This window comes from Schistocerca gregaria, chromosome X (genome assembly GCF_023897955.1).
Source record: "Schistocerca gregaria isolate iqSchGreg1 chromosome X, iqSchGreg1.2, whole genome shotgun sequence".
Taxonomy (NCBI): Eukaryota; Metazoa; Arthropoda; class Insecta; order Orthoptera; family Acrididae; genus Schistocerca; species Schistocerca gregaria.
This window is the reverse complement of record NC_064931.1, coordinates 486,074,348-486,091,809: the sequence shown is the minus strand read 5'-3', so window position 1 is coordinate 486,091,809 and position 17,462 is coordinate 486,074,348. Positions and strand designations below refer to the sequence as shown.

The 17,462-nt window shown below is 41.1% G+C and overlaps 1 protein-coding gene across 1 annotated transcript in view; it reads left to right on the top strand.

Annotated features, from left to right (window-relative positions):
• Positions 1-17,462, top strand: part of LOC126299094 (elongation of very long chain fatty acids protein AAEL008004-like) — a 131,442-nt gene that overhangs the window by 99,443 nt on the left and 14,537 nt on the right. Inside the window, exons 3-7 of the mRNA XM_049990769.1 lie at positions 1,811-2,001; positions 3,658-3,738; positions 4,251-4,307; positions 12,986-13,091; positions 14,686-14,822. Coding sequence (XP_049846726.1) covers positions 1,811-2,001; positions 3,658-3,738; positions 4,251-4,307; positions 12,986-13,091; positions 14,686-14,822 — 572 coding nt within the window. The remainder of the gene's footprint in view (positions 1-1,810; positions 2,002-3,657; positions 3,739-4,250; positions 4,308-12,985; positions 13,092-14,685; positions 14,823-17,462) is intronic.

Sequence of the window (17,462 nt, the reverse complement as noted above, 5' to 3'; positions counted from 1 at the left end):
CCTATGAATATCAGCGATGCTCTGGTTTCCCGCCAAAAGAAGCTCAATGACAGCTCTCTGCGAGGAACGCACCTCTGTTACAGCGCCATTTTGCAGGCTACGTATAGTGCCACCACCTATCGGAATTTTATGAAAGCGAAGGGGCTGAGGCGGGAATATACCAAGATGTCCCACAACAAATTCCGTATTTTTTCAACTGACACTGGCCGAGAAACAAAATGTGTTGCATTACTTTTTGAACGACTCTCGTATATACACAATGTAGGTAAAATTATGGTAATGACAGCAACAGACAAAAACTATTTTTAGGCATAATGTTGAGACAAGTAAATATTACTTAAAACAAGTTTACATTTTACAGAAATGAATAAAGATTAGCTATTGAAAAAATTGGAAATTTGTGGTAAGGTCTTATGGCACCAAACTGATGAGGTCATAGGTCCCTAAGCTTACACTTTACTTAATCTAACTTAAACTAACTTACGCTAAGGACGACCCACTCACCCATGCCAGAGGGAGGATTCGAACTTTCGATGGGGGAAGGGACACGGACCGTGACAAAACGCCTTAGACCGCGCGGCTACCCCGCGCAGCTGATTACCTACCGCTTAGCCCGTTTATTTAATGATTATTTTTTGTGCGATATTCAAGATACAGAATTCTACACAGTCCAATGTTGCAGCGTTTGCAGCATTATCGCGATTCGTTTTTCATTGTTTCATTGCCAGTCAAAATATACTATGTACTCTTTCGTTGCGTTGGCTCCCTTGGAATAACGAGAGTAGCTCCATCAAGAAGCAGAAAATAAGAAACAAGAGTCACCATACTATGGAAAAGTTCTTAAAAAAGTGTTGCTCAACGGTGTCCAGCCTGAATCTCCCCATGATTTTCTTTCATTCATCTTCTACCTCTTACCATTTAAGTGCCCTCTAATCGGTCCTCCTCCTCCTCCTCCTCTCACCTCCCCCTACTAGCTAGCCCTTTTCCCCTTTTCTCTTGCCTTTCTCGCGTTTTTCGCCTATCACAAAACGGCATCCCCACGGGAACAGCGTATAAGACACCAACTCCAATTATCGTAACCCAGTTACCCCACTGGACTGACTGGAAGCAGATTTTAGGCGATTTCTCGACATGAATTAAGAGAATCCTGGTTAAATCAAAATGTTCCACCTCAGGTACACACTATAAAAAAAACTTAAATCAGTAAAGCCATATCGAACAAAGGAATGTACGTTGCAGAAGCGCTTAGTGCACAAGCATTTACTGTAGGTGCTGTACGTTAACATAGCGTAACTGCGACTCGTAACACGTGTGCCACAACGGATCTTACAGCCGAGTAGTTACCAAGATGAACGATATTAACTGCTTAGTACTTCTAAAATACGATGCTAGATCACTTAGATGAGGAAGAAAGCTCTTAGACTGAGGATGTTCAGTAAAGGTATAAAAATCTGATGTGGATACTCCCGTGCTAACAAACACCAATACTTCACGGTAAATGATAACAGCCAAACATTTGCAGGATCAAGATTTATTAAAATTCTTGACTAAGGTTTCGGTATATCTAAATATACCTTCATCAGAAGTAAAATACACTAAAATCACATCCTGCAGTGGATATACCGAAACCGTGGTCAAGAACTTTAATAAATCTTTATCCTGCAACTGTTTGGCTGTTCTCGTTTACCGTTAACAATTTCAACAGTTGCTGTTTCATCCATGTTTAAAATCTTGAAACACCAATACTATTAAATTTTGTATTTACTTATAAGGTATTGTGACAATATTTAACGAGGGTGTTTTGTTTCAGACCCGAGAACAAAAGACTGGTTCCTGGTGACGAGCCCCGCGCCTCTCATCACGCTGTTGGTCTCCTATCTGTACTTCGTGACTTCTGTTGGCCCGCGATTCATGAGGGACAGGAAGCCCTACGATCTGAAAGCCGTGCTGATGGTCTACAACTTCGCTCAAGTTATAATCAGCACGTGGCTGGTGTGGGAGGTGAGTCAACTTCTGTAATTACAGCCGCAGCCTAACAAGCCAGTTTGGCTCCACTAACCTTCTGCAGCTGGTGTATGCGTTGCACGACTGCTGCTCCTGGGCATTATTTCAACTGTGCCGCTCCATAGTTTTGTGCAGCACGAATTTCAAACAATGTAACTGACATCCAGTCTCATTAAATTGAACCATACTTCGCAGTTGTCTCTGCAGAATGTTGGTACGAATGTAGCACTATTATCCAATCACTGAGAACCACCTAGTGGGAAATGTCATTTCTGAGCACTTGCAAATGTGTTTTTACAAATTGACACAAACAAATCTTTAATTATTTGACAGAAGACAGTAATCGTACACGATTAAAACTTCTAGCACGTCTAGTGTAACTGTGTTCCATAAAAAATGTTGGACCCATTTATAAAGTTAATCTAAAATATTTCGACAAACTGCATTTACAGACATGGGATTTTAAGCAAGCAATGTAATGAGCTGTCACTAGATGTGCATATAGCGGAATGAATCAGTCTGAAGTTCTGAACCAGATAACGGAACGAACTAGTGAATATGAATTAGCACTTCTTGAGAAAGACATTTATTCAATTGTTGTTAATATAATGAGGAATACACGTATATTCGTCGGTATCAAACCTTGTATAAGATTCCATCAGAACAATAGAAATTAGAATTTAAAGAGGAGTAGGGATAAAAGATTTAAAAAACTACTGTCAGCTAGAGAACCTTTTCTGGCTCCTGAACTGGGAGAAAGAAGACAGATTACGTCTGAACCACTTCCGTTTGTTGATATAAAGTTGGCCTCAGTTCAGCAACTAATGGAAGTACACGAGAGAGAAATTTTGAATGTAGGAAAAAAAATAATTACAAGAATGAATGATCAACTCACCTAAAAGAAAATGGTACACATCAATAATCAGTTTTAGAACCAGTCAACGGTATGATGAAATGCAAAATAATTTTTTAAAAAATGACCTAAGGTTCTCGTGGCAAACTTGATCTGGTTTTCGTAATTGGTGAATTCGAAGGCATGTGAAATTACCTAGACGTTGGAGCATATTGGCGCGAACTATGCAGCATACGATGTACGACGTACAAAGGTGATATAAAATTTATGCTGCCTCGGAACCCATGCGGAACAGGACATATGTAGATATCAAGTTTTTTGTTTAGAATCACCATCATCCCTGAAAGCATGTAGCTTTCTTCCTCACTCAACCTGTATATCTAAAGACCGTAACGCTTGGAGCGTTTTATCCAGCAGGTGATCAGAATATTGTCTTCTTTTTGACGAACTTATGAATCCCTATCTTCACGTGATGCCTGCATGTCTAAGAATACTAGGATACTCGATTCCTTGGTGTTAAGCAACTGGTGATTACGTCGTGAGAAGCCCGAAGAATTTTCCTTACACTGCCCCAGTCATTTTAGATTGAACTGCCTATAGTTGCTTGACTTTGCATACTACTTTAAATGTTAGTTGTTTTTCCAATCTAGAGATCACTCTAGCTAACATTTGTAATACCTGGATTCTCCCCAGGGGGGTAGGACGCTTTGTGCCCATGGTGGCGAAAATGTATAACAGTTAATTTTGTACCACTCATCTTAAGCAATGTACAGTATGATAATCTATTTTTGTTCGTCTAGGGTCTGCAAGCTGGCTGGCTGCACCATTACAGCTTCAAGTGTCAGCCTGTAGACTACTCAGACAACCCACTGGCACTCAGGGTGAGTACACCACATCTGCACGAACATAGTTACATTTACATCATGATATCAAAGTCGTGTTAGTTACTCAGTTTAGAGACAATTCGTGTTATCATTGACTGAATTATTATCGATTCGTAATGTCAATCACCATATTAAATTTAAATCGATAAAATAAATTGAAAATTTTGTCTAACATATATTTGTCTATATGAGCACAGAATTTGTTATAGGTGATGTGTAAAAAGATTCATGAGTTGTTAATAAATTAAACTTCCTCATAAGTTTAAACTATGTATCAGGCCGATAATCGAACCCGGAACTTTACTTTTAGAGAGTAATTATCTTCGCAACTGAGTTTTCCAACCAAGACTTACGACCCGTCCTCACAGCTTCAGTTGTGATAGTTCCTCCCTCCTGTTTTCCAAATGTAAATAAAAGGAAAAACAGTTGTCTTATCTAATCAATGAATATGTGTTGTGGAGCGTACAGTGCTCAGTTCACAGTGTTTCACTGTTCCGAATTATTTGCAGATGGCGCGCGCCGTGTGGTGGTACTTCATGTGTAAGCTGGTGGAGCTCCTAGACACGGTGAGCACACGGCTTATTTATTATTACCTTACTATGCGTTTCACATGATTGTGTTACCGGGTATTATTAAATCATGTGTCTTCCACACATCCGTAGGTACTGTTTTTTATTTATTTTAGTTAATCGATTCTCCTTTAGGAAAGTGTATAGTATTTGATAACCAAGTATCTATATTTCTGTCCCCGGTAAAATGTTCAGAATACAATCTTTCACCACATATATTGCCAAATATTTATATTGTTCATCAAGTGAGGAAAGGATAAGCGGCAATCAAATGAAGACGAGACTGATGGAAAAAGAGTAAGTAAACTGCTTATTATTTCAAAAGTAATCGCCATATCCCACTATGCAAGACGGTCAGTGCCTTCATGGAAAAAAAATTGCAATTGCTTACTGAATTATGATTATACCATGAGTGTACCTCTTCGTCCGAAAAACAGCATGGGGAGGGATTGGGGCTGTATGGATGACGTGTAAGGGCTTCACAGCGCAACTTTAACAGCGTAGTCGAAGAAACATGTGGGCCGCCAACGTGTTCCTAACAAGGGGACCGTACAAACTTCCCCTCACCGATACGACTCATATTGAAAGGATCTACAAGGTGTTACAAAAAGGTACAGCCAAACTTTGAGGAAACATTCCTCACACACAAAGAAAGAAAATATGTTATGTGGACATGTGTCCGGAAACGCTTACTTTCCATGTTAGAGCTCATTTTATTACTTCTCTTCAAATCACATTAATCATGGAATGGAAACACACAGCAACAGAACGTACCAGCGTGATTTCAAACACGTTGTTACAGGAAATGTTCAAAATGTCCTCCGTTAGCGAGGATACATGCATCCACCCTACGTCGCATGGAATCCCTGATGCGCTGATGCAGCCCTGGAGAATGGCGTATTGTATCACAGCCGTCCACAATACGAGCACGAAGAGCCTCTACATTTGGTACCGGGGTTGCGCAGACAAGAGCTTTCAAATGCCCCCATAAATGAAAGTCAAGAGGGTTGAGGTCAGGAGAGCGTGGAGGCCATGGAATTGGTCCGCCTCTACCAATCCATCGGTCACCGAATCTGTTGTTGAGAAGCGTACGAACACTTCCTCTGAAATGTGCAGGAGCTCCATCGTGCATGAACCACATGTTGTGTTGTACTTGTAAAGGCACATGTTCTAGCAGCACTGGTAGAGTATCCCGTATGATATCATGATAACGTGCTCCATTGAGCGTAGGTGGACGAAACTAAAATGAGATCTAACATGGAAATTAAGCGTTTCCGGATACATGTCCACATAACATCTTTTCTTTATTTGTGTGTGAGGAATGTTTCCTGAAAGTTTGGCCGTACCTTTTTGTAACACCCTGTATATGCAACATATGTAAACAGAAACACACAACTCTCAATCGTTTTCGAGGAAACTGAGTTTGTAAATATATATTTTATGTAGTCGATAGTACACAATAAGTCCGCAGCCAAGAGTGTTAGGCGGTTAGTTTCATAGTCTGCCTTTCTCAATCGAGCAGCTTGGCCGTACTGTTTACACCCTGGCTCCGCGCGCTCACGGTCGACGTTAATTGTACTGCAGCCGTCTTCCCTTATGTAAATTCTGATAGATGAGCACTGTGGCACATCTCCCAGAAAGACCACGCACCTTCTTCAACGACTTAAGGCTCATGAAACGAACGTTTTTGTGAGACGAAGTGTGCATTAAATACAATGAACTTACTGGCATCCATTTCTCGATTGTGATCAGTGTCGTCTACGTAAAGCTGGTTACAGATGCGGTATATGAGAAGATACTTAGCGATAACAAACGAGGATTAAAATTTCGTCACTCAGCAGCCATACAGGAAATGTGTCAGTGGATCATGTGGGTTTAAGCATCCGCACCATATGGAGTTTTCAACTGCCCTTTGAGGTATTTGAGATGATGGTGACAAATGAATTATGACAATAAGGTACGGTGACTATCCACATCTTCGAAAAATGACAAGTTTTACAATTTGTCCGGTACTTAATAGTGTTTGACAGGCATGCACTGAGTTGACAAAACCTGTGAACTCATATTTATACATTGGGTTTTGCAGAGCCATAGTGATATACGATGGATAGCCAAGGGCCTGTTCTGGATGCGGCAGTGAGGGCCATGTTCGGTCGGAATGCCTCCAGAGGAGGGAAGGCGAATGGCCGATTTTGGTTTATTGGGAGAATTTTAGAATAGCGTGGTTCATCCATAAAGGAGACCGCATATAGGACGCTGGTGCGACCTGTTCTTGAGTACTACTCGAGTGTTTGGGATCTTCATCAGTTCGGATTAAAGGAAGACATCGAAACAATTCGGAGACAAGCAGCTAGATTTGTTACTGGTAGGTTCAAACAACACGTAAATGTTATGGAAATACTTTGAGAACTCAAACTGAATTCCTGGAGGGAAGGCAACGAGGAACACTATTGAGAAAATTTAGAGAGCAGGCATTTGAAGCTGACTGCCGAACGATTCTAGTGCCGTCAACATACATAGCGCGTAAGGACCACGAAGATAAGATACGACAAACCAGAGCTCATTTGGAGGCATATAGACAGTCGTTTTTCCGTCACTCTATTTGCGAGTGGATTAGGAAAGGAAATGACTAGTAGTGGTACAGGGTATTTTCGTCCACGTGCCTTATGGTAGCTTGCGTTGTATCTACGTAGATATAGATGTAGATGTATGTAAATGTAGAGGAGTTTGACGCAACTGTGTAGGGGCGACCAGCGAGTTACAGATGCGACCACCTCTCTTCCGCTGACACACGTAGCGGCACTTTGGCACACGTCGACGCCGAAGCCTTCTATCGATCCGCCAACTCAGGAGGTGGCGGCAGTGTCGTTGCATACGGTCGAGGGGAGACCGACTGCAATTACGCCCGACGCAATACTCCCGACGCCTGCGGCGACCGAAGGAAGACTGGAGCAGTATATTGATGTAGAGGTGCATGACGTGACAGGCGACGAACTAGAGACACCACCTGTCAACACGTATCACGGAGGGGTTGTGGTTCCTGACACCTCGACTGGGGCGACCAAAATGATGAAATTGAAGGGGCTAACACACAGAATGCCGGCGTCGCCATGGTGGTGCCCACCCTGACAATCGACTGATGATATTGGACGTCCGTAAGAAGGTAGTTACGCCGTGGAAACCGTGGGAGTCCTTCTTGCGGATGCACCCCTTACTCCATTTCAAAATAGAATGACGGGCACCAAACCACAAGCCTGTAAAATTTGGACTGTCATTATCGACATCACTAGTTTGACGGTGAAGTTACAACTCTTTCTTGCCGGCCGCTGTGGCCGAGCGGTTCTTGGCACTTCAGTCCGGAACCGCGCTGCTGTTACGGTCGCAAGTTCGAATCCTGCCTCGGGCATGGCTATGTGTGATGTCCTTAGATTAGTCAGGTTTAAGTAGTTCTAAGTCTATGGGACTGATGACCTCAGATGTTAAGTCCCATAGTGCTTGGAGCCATTTGAATTTGAACTCTTTCTTGATATATTACATGCGTCTAAAGTTGATATCCTATTGGTGCAAGAAGTACGGCTCGACGCGCTCCCTGAAGTAATCTGATTATTTCGCGCACAACTCACCTTACTAGTCCAGTAACAGTGGCACGGTAATCCTAATACGGATGGAATACCGGCAACGGATCCCTCTCTTCTGCCATCTGCGCGGGGTCTGGCAGTACTGTTCATGGGACCCGCTTCACCAATATCTACGCCCCCCATCCTCCCGGCACAGATCAGCGGAAGGAAAGAGCGCGGTTTCATCCTGCAGGTACTGCTCCTCTTTTTACCGGCAGGTACGACCACTTTCGCCTCGGCTGTGACTTCAGTTGCCTACTAGCTCCGAAGAATCAAACTCTCACTTTCAGGACCTGCAAGAAACTGCAAGTGATATGCCGGCTTGGCGTCACATCGGAGCAAATCAAAGGGAATAGAGAAGATTTACATTTTTTACAGGACACTCGGCGTGCCGTATTGACCGCATTAAGTAAAATGGTTCAGATGGCTCTGAGCACTATGGGACCTAACATCTGAGGGCATCAGTCCCCTATAACTTAGAACTACTTAAACCTAACTAACCTAAGGACATCACACACATCCATGCCCGAGACAGGATTCGAACCTGCGACCGTAGCGGTCGCGCGGTTCCAGACTGTAGCGCCTAGAACCGCTCGGCCACACCGGCCGGCTTGTATTAAGTAAGGCCAAGATAAAAGACAATAGCACAGGGACACTAAGGAGTTTTATTACACGATGCTTCTTGAAGTGTCATTGGAAGCCCCGTCTCCGTTAACCGTGCTAAGGCGCACATTAGCACTCTCACGCGACACAGGTTAAGGCCTACTTACAGTATAAGGGCCAGATGCTTGGATGGTGGTGACGGGGGATGTCCACCAGTTCATTTATTTATTTACACGTCAAGTTCCGTAGTACCAAATTGAGAAGCAAATCTCCAAGGTCATGGAACGTGTCCGTACATGAAATTACAACATAAAAGTAATAACAGATAAAAACAAAATGTTTATGAACCCGAAGGAAGTCAATCCATAAGTTTAAGTAAAGGCAGTCAACTATACAACAAGAATCAGCTTACTTTTTCAAGGAACTCCTCAACAGAATAGGAGGAGTGACCCATGAGGAAACTCTTCAGTTTCGATTTGAATTCATGTGATACGCAAAAACGACGATTTTGCCGAACGTTGAACGTCGTACTCCATGCCGCGGATGGTCGGCATGTGATGTCACAAAGGGTCATAGCTTCAGCATTTTTGGACAGACTTCGTCTGTTATGCCCCGATGGATAACAATGTACAATCTCTTGCTGCCTGACACATACGTACCGCCTGTCTTTGTTGAATCCTACTTTCGCCCTAAAACGAAAAGGGCTGAAGGTCACAGTGTGGATCAGTAATGACTGCTCACCATGCTTAATAGTGACAATAGAGCCTTGGCCCGACTAATGGCAACACAGCTCAAGACGGTGTTGTCAAACAATATTTGCCCATTTCATTTAATGCATATTACAAGAGTGCGTACCTAATTATTTTGTCCCAATTTTCCTTCTATTATGGCATTTTGTAATGTTTTTATGTGCTTACTTGTGAAAGGTGTGTAATAAACTTCGAACATAAAATTAAAGTAAATAAAAAAACAAATATAAAAATAGGTAACGAAACAGTAAGAAAAAACAAAAAAAAACAAAAACAAAAGAGCGTGTTACGCTGTTAGTTTCAGGAGAGCGAAGTCTATGAGTCGAATATCCCTGCCTGCACTCTTTTCTTCCATTTAATTTTATCTATATTATTTCATCCACATTTGTGGCAAGTATGATGTGTAACCTATGGATCACCACATGAATCACGATGATACTGTTCATAGAAGCACAGAAAACGATAGTTACTTCGACATATGGCACTTGCAATGAACGCAGGATCTTTGCATATGCATGATGTTTTTCAATATGTCTATTGCAAAACAAACTTGGGTTACATTAGTAAGCAGTGCTCGGTCAACGCACAATTTAGCGGCCTACCACGCATATCTGTTGCAAGAATTACAAGGGAATTAAATTTAAAAAAAGAGTACCGGAAGCGAAATTCCGTCCACAGACCTGGAGAATATGAAACTAAGTGTTACTCTCTTGGCTGTGGTGTCCTTGATTACTAGCGACTGTGCGAAGTGTGTAATGAACGGGTAAAATGTTCAAACGCGATTTTTCTCGAAAACAGTTCAGAGTTACGTCGTGTTTACGTATGTTGAAGCCTTAGTCGTGCCCTATACAACCTATCAATACGATTCAAATCGGTGAGGGGAAGTTCGTACGGCTCCCTTCTTGGCAACATGTGAGCAGAAGTTTCACTGGTAAGCTCTTACGCACACCCCGCACAGTCCCGATCTCTCCCCGAGCTATTTCAATCTTTTTGGACCCCTGAAAAAAGATTATGTGGCCGTCAATTTGCTTCAGACGAAGAGGTACCCGTCTGGACAGTCTGTTTTCAATTAATTCCCCGTTTATATCGGAGGGTATCTGCATTATTAATTCATACTGCTGCAGAGTAACAACCCAGGTTGCTGTACCACGTCGTTACCGAAATTTAAAAACCAAATCTAACACACACACACACACACACACACACACACAAACACACACACACTTCAATCATAAGCCATCCAATTTACGGAGCACACGTTTCAATCGAATTTTCCGCACTGAAGCAGATACTAATTTGAAAAGTGCAATATTTTTCATCGCTATTACTGGTTCCGTTGTTTGAAGTACACCAGTCAATTCAAGGCAAACATCAGTGTCACGGCAGAGAATCTGAATAACACAACATATTTAACCAACGGACCCAAAACACGGACAATGTGTGTAACCTAATCAAAGGACGCAAACAAATAGTCGGACAACGAACTGGACGTCAAGGGCCGCCTCATCTTGCTGTATCTGCTCATCAAATAAAATTCTGGCCATTTCCATAGCAATACATTCTGTATATAAAAATGAGAATTAGCTATTTCACAAGAAAAAATCAAATGCGGTTTCATTCAACAGTAAAAATGAACAAAGTTTTTGAATAACAATGTGATCGTTGCAGCAAATTGTTCACGAAACTATTTGCATAATTACTGGTTCTGAAGTAGCGATTGATTGGGGTACGTACAAAATAGCGCGATGTTTTCTTACAAAGTGTATGAGTAAAGATTCTGAAATAATTGTAGTTAACGTCCCTGACTTTTGTCCTCATATCAGTAAACTACGAAAATAAATAGCAGGGATTGAGAGGTAAATTTTGATTACCTTTTCAGAATAGTGAATTTTTATTTCTGCGTCGAACAAAACTCACATTTCATCAGACTGTATGCATCTAATTGCGTGATACTATAGAAAGTCTCTCGCGTCCAGCCATCCTGATTTAGGTTTTCCGTGATTTCCCTAAATCGCTCCAGGTAAATGACGGGATGGTTCCTTTGAAAGGGCTCGACCGACTTCCTTCCCCGTCCTTCCCTAACCCGATGAGACCGATGACCTCGCTGTTTGATCTCCTCCTACAAACAACCCCTAACTATAGAAAGTCTTTAATAAGGTCACTAAAATACTTGACTCGTTTCTCAAAGTAAACTACACATAGCAAGATAGAGAGTATTGGGACAATCACTATCTGAAAATTCCTGATTTGAATGTTATTATGAGACATGCATTCATGACGACAATTGATGTTGCATATGAAGTGGGCTGAGTTAACGGGTGAGATTTCTCCAAATTTTTGGGTGTTCACTTGGATGACAACTTGTACTGGAAGAAGCATATTACCGAGGTTCTCAACCAACTAAGTGCAGCTTCTTTCGCTCTTCGTATAATCGCTAGTCTTGGTAATGAACAGATCAGCCTCCTAACGTACTTTGCATATTTCCACTCAATAATGTCTTATGCTGGCCAGTGTGGTCGAGCTGTTCTACGCGCTACAGTATGGAACCGCGCGACTGCTACGGTCGCAGGTTCGAATCCTGCGTCGGGCATGGGTCTGTGTGATGTCCTTAGGTTAGTTAGGTTTAAGTAGCTCTAGGGGACTGATGACCTCAGAAAATAAGTCCCATAGTGCTCAGAGCCATTTGAGCCATTTGAACCATTTTAATGTCTTATGGAATAGTTTTCTGGGGCAACTCACCACTTAGACATAAAGTATTGATTGCACAAAAGATAGCAGTGAGAATAATTAGTGGTGTTGACCCAAGGACATATGTATGCACCTTTTCAAGGAGTTAGATATTTTAGGTTAGGTTAGGTTAGTGTTGTTTAATGTCCCATCGACAACGAGGTCATTAGAGACGGAGCGCAAGCTCGGGTTAGGGAAGGATGGGGAAGGAAATCGGCCGTGCCCTTTCAAAGGAACCATCCTGGAATTTGCTTGAAACGATTTAGGGAAATCACGGAAAACCTAAATCAGGATGGCTGGAGACGGGATTGAACCGTCGTCCTCCCGAAAGCGATTAGATATTTTAACTGTACCATCTGAGTACATATATTCGCTAATGAAATTCGTTACAAATAATCCATATCAATTCCTGAAGAACAGTGATGTTCATACGTACAACATTAGTGGGAAAAATGACCCTTCCTATCCGTTATTGAAGCTGTCAGTTGCTCAAAAAGAAGTACATTATTTAGCAACAAAAATCTTTGATCATTTCTTCAACAACATAAAGTGTCTGGGTGGTAGCAGATCAAGTTTTAAATCTAGCTTAAGATCATTTCTTTTGGACAACTCCTTATACTCCATGGACGAGTTTTTGTTTCAGAAATGGTAAAAAAAATGTACCTCTAAATGTAGTAGCATGTGTAGAACTAAAAATTTCAGTAATATTAATTTTGGCACTATTCATGTGTGTGTAATAGATATAATCTTGTAATCTGACTTTTTCTACATGATATTGATAAAATAACCGGAAAAATTATCTACGGAACATGACACAACTAAAACTAAACTAAACTAAAACTAAAACTGGAGGTATGTTAATGGGAAGGACTGAGCTACTTTTATGCAATCTATAGATTTGACACACCTGTAATATCGTGTAGTCAATAAGTAAATAAGAGTAGAAAGAGGCAGAAGAGTGACTGCAGGCGTGTTGCAGGTGTTCTTCGTGCTGCGCAAGAAGAACAACCAGGTGTCGTACCTGCACCTGTGGCACCATACGCTGATGCCCATTTGCGCGTGGATCGGCTGCCGCTTCCTCCCAGGTTGGTAAACAAACACTGCCTTACAAGACAGGGTTTAAATCTTACGATGAGAGGCTACAGCCTTATATAGGCCAAGGTAAAAATTCACACCATATTACTGATGCTAACGAGCTCTGGTCTATGCATGTTGTTACATACATTTATTCTTCTGGAAATTTGTATAATCATTCCAAAATGTTATACACTAACAAACTGAAAGTCGAACCCAAATTTGTGAAATTAAACCCTAAGAAATATGATTTTCAGAACAGACACTAATACTAGTTGGTTACATTATGCTAATATCATATCGAAAGTTCCATATATTTTTTAATTAGTGTCATTGACAAACTCGATCTCAGGAGCAACATGAAAATTTACACATAGTTTAGAAATTGGTGTCGGGTCTTTCGAATGACTGGAATAGCCAAACAAATATTAAACGATCGTCTATAGGTACTAGTTTACACGTGCACACATATTTTCACTACTTATGAGCTAGTAGGCAAATTGTTCATCTATTGCATGGACTCGAGTGTGAACCATGGTACGTCACGTCGGTGAGGAAATGTACAGGTCATTGCTAAGTAAAATTACCATGAAGTACAAGCCAGACATGTGGAGAACAAATGATCGCCTACTGATTCCAAAACGTATCATGCCTTTTCTTTCGACAGCACAGTAGCAATTTATATGATGGGAATATAAACAAGTACTGGCGTAAGCACGCCATTTTATTTATGCGAGATAACTCATAACACCTAGTATTCAAATGTGTCGCTTCTCTCACTTCTCAAACTACGTGGGAATACTTAGGAGTCAAGCATTCCTAACGGGTGGTCTCCTATTTGGATAAAACGTGTACTTAGCGCATTTTTTAATCGACGTGACCTCCCTTTTTCTTACTCTCGTTAAAGTATCTCATCGTTGGGAAACGAACTCCTCGTAGGTGAAGCATCGAGCGTATGGGACTGCCAGTGCATGCGTGCAGTTTAAATTATTTGCCCCGGCATGCCAATCTGTAAAAATTATACAAACTGTTGTGTTAGTGACTTTCATCAGTTTCTCACGGTGTTTCAGTATACCCCCACCCGACGGGTGTATTGCCGGTTTATATCGCCCACTGGAGGCTGTGAACCGGCAATACGCCAGTGGACAGCTCCCTCAGATAAGTTAATGCTATAAAAAGCTTAAATGTTTGAATTGTTTTCTTTTCAAAACATGAAGCTAACTGCAGGGATTACTCCCGGTAGGTTCACATCCCAATGAAATCAAATTATGGAAAACACATAACTTAGCTGCTTCATTTGATTAGAAAGTCACTTATTCCAAGTCAGAGATGTTTGAAATTATGAAGGAAGACTTAAAGATACTTTAGTGTGGTGGTGAAAGGTAAAATATGTTTCGCCCACACTGCTATCGTGCTGTATTGCAAAAAAAACTGTTCTCTATTTCTTCCTAAATTCTTGAAATTACCTTGCTCGTCACAAAATCGTCTTCGAGAAATCTCCAGTTAATTTTACCAGTCTGTGTAGAATACAGTATTAGAAAAACAACTTAGAAATGACATTTTGGTACTTATTTACTTCATATTAAAGGTTTTTTGGTGTTTCAGGTGGTCACGGGACGCTTTTGGGTCTCATAAACAGCTTCGTGCACATCATAATGTACTCGTACTACTTGCTGGCTTCGCTGGGTCCGCAGTATCAGAAATACCTCTGGTGGAAGAAGTACCTCACAACACTGCAGATGGTAAGCCACTCGATCAGTGCCACTACTACAAGTAACAACCTCTCCAATGGACAGCGAAGTCCCTGATCACCCTCTATTTACGTCCTCGTTAGTTGTAAGCTATGGAAATACTAGCTGACCTTAAAACTAAATAAATGTGTATGTCCTTAAACATTTTTCTCACATAAATAATGCATAGCACAACGATACGTTACGAAAGTAACTCACGTTTGTACTACATAGCCTTTAAGCAGTCGTCCAATGGTTTATAAACGTACCTGGAAGGACTGTGACCCTTGACGGTAAATTGTAACTTTCTTTTAAAGATGGGAATAGGAAACAGAATAACTAACATTTTATAATGTCATGTCGAATTTGCACATTCACCTTCATAACCTCCTATTCAGTTTTCCTTTTTTATTTAATCATCTTTGATTTCTCTTTGGTACATACAGGGTGTATCAGTAAATAGCAAAAAAATTAGGTGAGTGAAAACATATGACAAGAGAAGCAAAAACATTCTAAAAAACATAGGTCCACAAAGGAACCAAGTAACAGTTGCGCGATAGTTACGAATTGTGGTAACGACCAGCCACCGAATTCAGCATGAATTATTTTCCTAGTTATATATTTGAAACGTATATTTGTCGATTATGTCCCTACCTAATCGGGCTAAGATCTGACGTAAGGTCACATTCTGCTCACGAGTCACCGTACTGGAAACCTTTCTCATTGAATGTTTGATTAGGTGCATTACTTTTGGATTATTAGATCAATACATTCTTCACAGAAATCCTGATGCACGAAGGTACCTTCGCTTTTTGCGGAGGGATCTTCCAGGACTGCTTGAGCAATTCGCCATTGCACGACGTTCGGAAATATGTTGCATGCATGATGGATCACTGGCACATTTTGCCGATTATGAAGAACAACTACTGTGCCAGTATTGCCCGTTATGGAAAAGTCAAGCAGGGCTTCTTCATTGGCCTTAAGGATTACGTGATCTCAATTCCAAGAACTTTTCTGTGCGGGATCATCTCAAAGGTGAAATGTACAGCACTCCCGTTTAATAAGCTCGAAGAACTTGAGCAGCCAATTGTACATTTCTGTCAAGGTTTATGAACTGTGCGGGGGTAATTGAAAAAGAAAAACAACAGACTGCAATATGTCGTCCGAATACGAGGGAGGCACGTGGAACACTTTTAACACGTACTACGGTACAGTAATTTGTAAGGTGTTGAAATGGTATTGTATTGCTTGTTACGGCAGGCTATGGGTTACATTTGAGACCAAACAGATAAGGATTTAATCGAAAAGTTTAGACTTGAGATTCATTTCTTTTAACTAGAACAATGTTCCATACTGAAATCAGTGTAGTTCGTACACATACATTCATATTTATCTAGCATACGGCTTTTCTGCGGACTCATGTTTTTAGAAAGGTTTTTTTTTCTACGATAGGTGGTAGAAAGTAAAGCCTCCGAATTTCTTATGTGGAAACTCTCAAAGATTTTTCAATGAAACAAACGTTACCAACATTCTAGATTTTTATTTTTCATGTCTACGAATTTGCAGTCCTGTCGCTAGAGGGTTCCGAATTGTAGCGAGTAACATGGTAGTGTGTAACGTGACCATGTCGGTGCGTGAGGAACAGTTCGCTCTAACTGAGTTTCGAATTCGAAGAGTTCATCGACACATGGTGCACCTTCCAAAATTTAAAAGGCACCTTCGGGGACTTCAATGTGATAGTGCTGAAACAGCGCAAGCAGTGATGAGGTTGTGCCTCAGTCAACGAATTCAAACATTATAATGAGGCGGTATCAACAAGCTGGTCTCACGGTTAGAGAAGTATTTTCGTCGCCAGAGTGACTATGTTGAGAAATAAATGTATAGACATGAAGAATAAATGTGTTGAATGTTAGTAACCTTTGTTTTATTTAAAAAGCTTTAAGATTCTATTACATAAAAAATTCGAAAGTATTACTCTTCTGCACGCCCTGGTATTGTTGAGTACTTTCAAGAGTGTCAGTTTTCGCTATTAATTACGATACAAGTGTATGTGTGCGTAGGATACCAGGGACTAAAATACATAAAATATTAACTGGATACCTAGACTTACGACAAAAAGTTACAAAACTGCTACTTTGTGGACAAAAATACTCTTGCAAATATTAAACTAGCTACAAAGCTCACCTGCTGACTGACAATAATTGTAGACATAGGAAACTTGATCCCTATGTGGACTGAATCTCCTTTATTGGTTGGGACTCTCTTTCTTTGTAACTGAAACCTAATTTCGGTTATGTAAATATATAGTGTCACCAGCCTTTGTCGCGAAAATTCCGTTGAAGTTCAATGTAGAGTTCAATGTAAAAATTGAGGATAGCCTGGTGTTACCCTTAAACAGATACTATTCCCATATAGAAGTTTCTTGTATATGAGTTAAAAACATAGCATCCCCTGCTCGTAAAGCTAAACGAGTAGAGTATCGATCGCACTAGTATCGAATTCATGTGCCAGTCCAAAATTACCACAGTCCTGGTACACTGTCCAGCTTGATACAGCTTCAGTGGTTTCATTTCCCACGTGTCCGCCCCTGGTAGCTGAGTGGCTGCCGGCACGGTAGCTCAGTGTGCTCGGTCAGAGGGTTAGCAGCCCTCT